The sequence below is a fragment of the Propithecus coquereli genome, unplaced genomic scaffold (assembly GCF_000956105.1).
Source record: "Propithecus coquereli isolate 6110/MARCELLA unplaced genomic scaffold, Pcoq_1.0 Scaffold292, whole genome shotgun sequence".
NCBI classification, from domain to species: Eukaryota; Metazoa; Chordata; class Mammalia; order Primates; family Indriidae; genus Propithecus; species Propithecus coquereli.
In genome coordinates this window covers 1695884-1698271 of record NW_012148530.1, presented here as the reverse complement: position 1 = coordinate 1698271, position 2388 = coordinate 1695884, and the positions used below count along the sequence as shown (strand labels likewise).

The window sequence follows — 2388 nt, the reverse complement described above, 5'->3', positions numbered from 1 at the left end:
GATTGGATATCAGAGAAGAGCAAATCTGTGAAGGATATTGCGATTGTGAATGTTCAAGATACTGAACATGTAAAGAAAAGTTTGGAGTTTCTCAAGGCAAGTATCAAAATAAATATGACATAATATATTCAAAAAACCTATGGATTTAATACAGTTAGTCCTTAGAAAATATGACTTTGCTAAGGCTATCAGGGATTATTTTCTTTCTTTGTCTCTAGAGATGTTTGTTTACAACTATAAAATAATCATAACTTTATGGATGCCATTCTACTCCTATCCCAAATGCCTTATCATACTCTTACTACCACTGACATGTTGAGATTTGTATTTATGTATTTATGTGTTAGTTACATAAATGGGTAACAGTAGTAATTAGTCATATAAAAATAGTCACAGAAATACATAATAGAAATACATAATTATACAGTTATATATCTCTTAATGATGGGGATACATCTGAGGAATGTGTCATTAGGCAATTTTGTCTCTGTGTAAACATCATACACTGTAATTATAAGAACCTAGAAGGTATAGCTATATGGTATAACATATTGTTTGTATACTATAAACTTGTACAGCATGTTATGATACTAAATACTGTAAGCAACTGTAACACAATGAATTTGTGTATCTAAACATATCTAAACACAGAAAAGAACAGTAAAAATATGGTATTATAATCTTATGGGACCACTATCATACATGTGGTTCATCATTGACTGAAATATTGTTACATTGTTATATAGTGCATGGCTGTATTTATATGTTAGTTGCTTTTGGCATGCTGGATTTTTTTTCCCAAGTTCTTAATTTAAACAGAATGCCTCATGAACAGTGGTTAGGGTTCCAGCCTGGGAAGTCAGAAAACTGAAATCCTGGCCCATTTCATTCATATTTCAGATTTCCCGTAGTCTTGTTTATGTGTTACCATAGTTTCATGGATGTTGTAAATATTAGCAAGAAATATTTTAATGTAGATGTTTCCTTTTCAGTGTGCTAAATGTATCTAAATTGGATCTTTGCCTTTTGTCAGAGTTACATTTTAAGTGTGATGTGGCAGGTAAAGACAAAATATTCTTAGAGGGGTTATTTATCTTTTATATACCAGCTACCATAGTATTTAAATAATTAATTTATTTATGTCTATTACTAGACAATAGATTTTTGACGAATAACAAAAATGTCAATAAACCTTTCAGTCACTGATATAAGAAACATATTTTAAAAATATTATTGTTAATGTAAACTTTATCATGGCTTAGCTCTCTATTGGTAACTTGTACTACTTTGTTCACAGAATGTAATAAAAGAACTTGGACATACCAAAATGCAGCTGGAAACTACTGCCTTTGATGTGCAGTTCTTCATTTCTGAATATGCACAAGATCTGTCTCCCAACCAAAACAAACAACTGCTGGGGCTCTTAAACACAACTCAGAAGTGTTTTCTGGATGTACAGGAATCAGTAACTACCCAGGTGGAACGTTTAGAGACTCAGTTACAGCTAGAACAAGATCTTGATGACCAGAAGGTTTGCCTTTCTTTGTGGAGTTGAAATTCTTTGCTTTTAGTGGGAAACTGTAATATAGATACCCAGGGATTATAGCAAGATGGGAAAGATTTTCTGTAAAGGCATTAATGGACAGGGTACAGCATAGAGATCCTACTGTGTGTAACCATACACTTAAAGATTATTGTTTTCCATAATGATTCTATAATTTAGTTGATTTTAATTTTCATGACTCTCAAAAATATTCATTTCAGGTGAGAGTCTTGATTTTTTCCCCTTAGTGTAGGAAATAATGGATGCATTCAGAAATTGCAAGGAATAAATTGATAAACATATGGCTAAAGAAGGTTAAGAGTTTCCTTTTTCTCTGGGAGGTGAAATGGCAAAGCAGTTCAGAGCGTGGCTTTGGAGCCAGATTGTCTGAGTTTATATCCCAACTGTGCTACTCACTCATGTGACCCAGGGCAAGCCACTTAAGCTCAGTTACCTCACTGGGAAATTGGAAATAATAATAGTGCTTACCTGGTAGTGTTGCAAACATTGATAAAAATATATATTAACAAAACACTTTGTACTTTTCCTAGCATGTGTAAACATGATCTATGGCTATAAGATGAATAATTAGTGTATATATGATAGGAAAATGAAAACGCAGGTCATTAGTATTGATTTTTTTAAGTTAATCTTTTAGAAGATTTAACAAATTGTAATAGAGTGCTAATAGCAATAATGAGCAAAGAGGTAGGAATGCAACTAGACATAGTGATTAAGTAAAAATATTGCACTTTTCCTAGCATGTGTAAACATGATCTATGGCTATAAGATGAATAATTAGTGTATATATGATAGGAAAATGAAAACGCAGGTCATTAGTATTG

The 2388-nt window shown here is 32.2% G+C and overlaps 1 protein-coding gene across 1 annotated transcript in view; it reads left to right on the top strand.

Moving 5' to 3' along the window:
- The window catches only part of DST (dystonin), a 374223-nt gene that overhangs the window by 235574 nt on the left and 136261 nt on the right, over positions 1 to 2388 (top strand). Inside the window, exon 37 of the mRNA XM_012648708.1 lies at positions 1298 to 1531. Within this exon, the coding sequence (XP_012504162.1) occupies positions 1298 to 1531 (234 nt within the window). The remainder of the gene's footprint in view (positions 1 to 1297; positions 1532 to 2388) is intronic.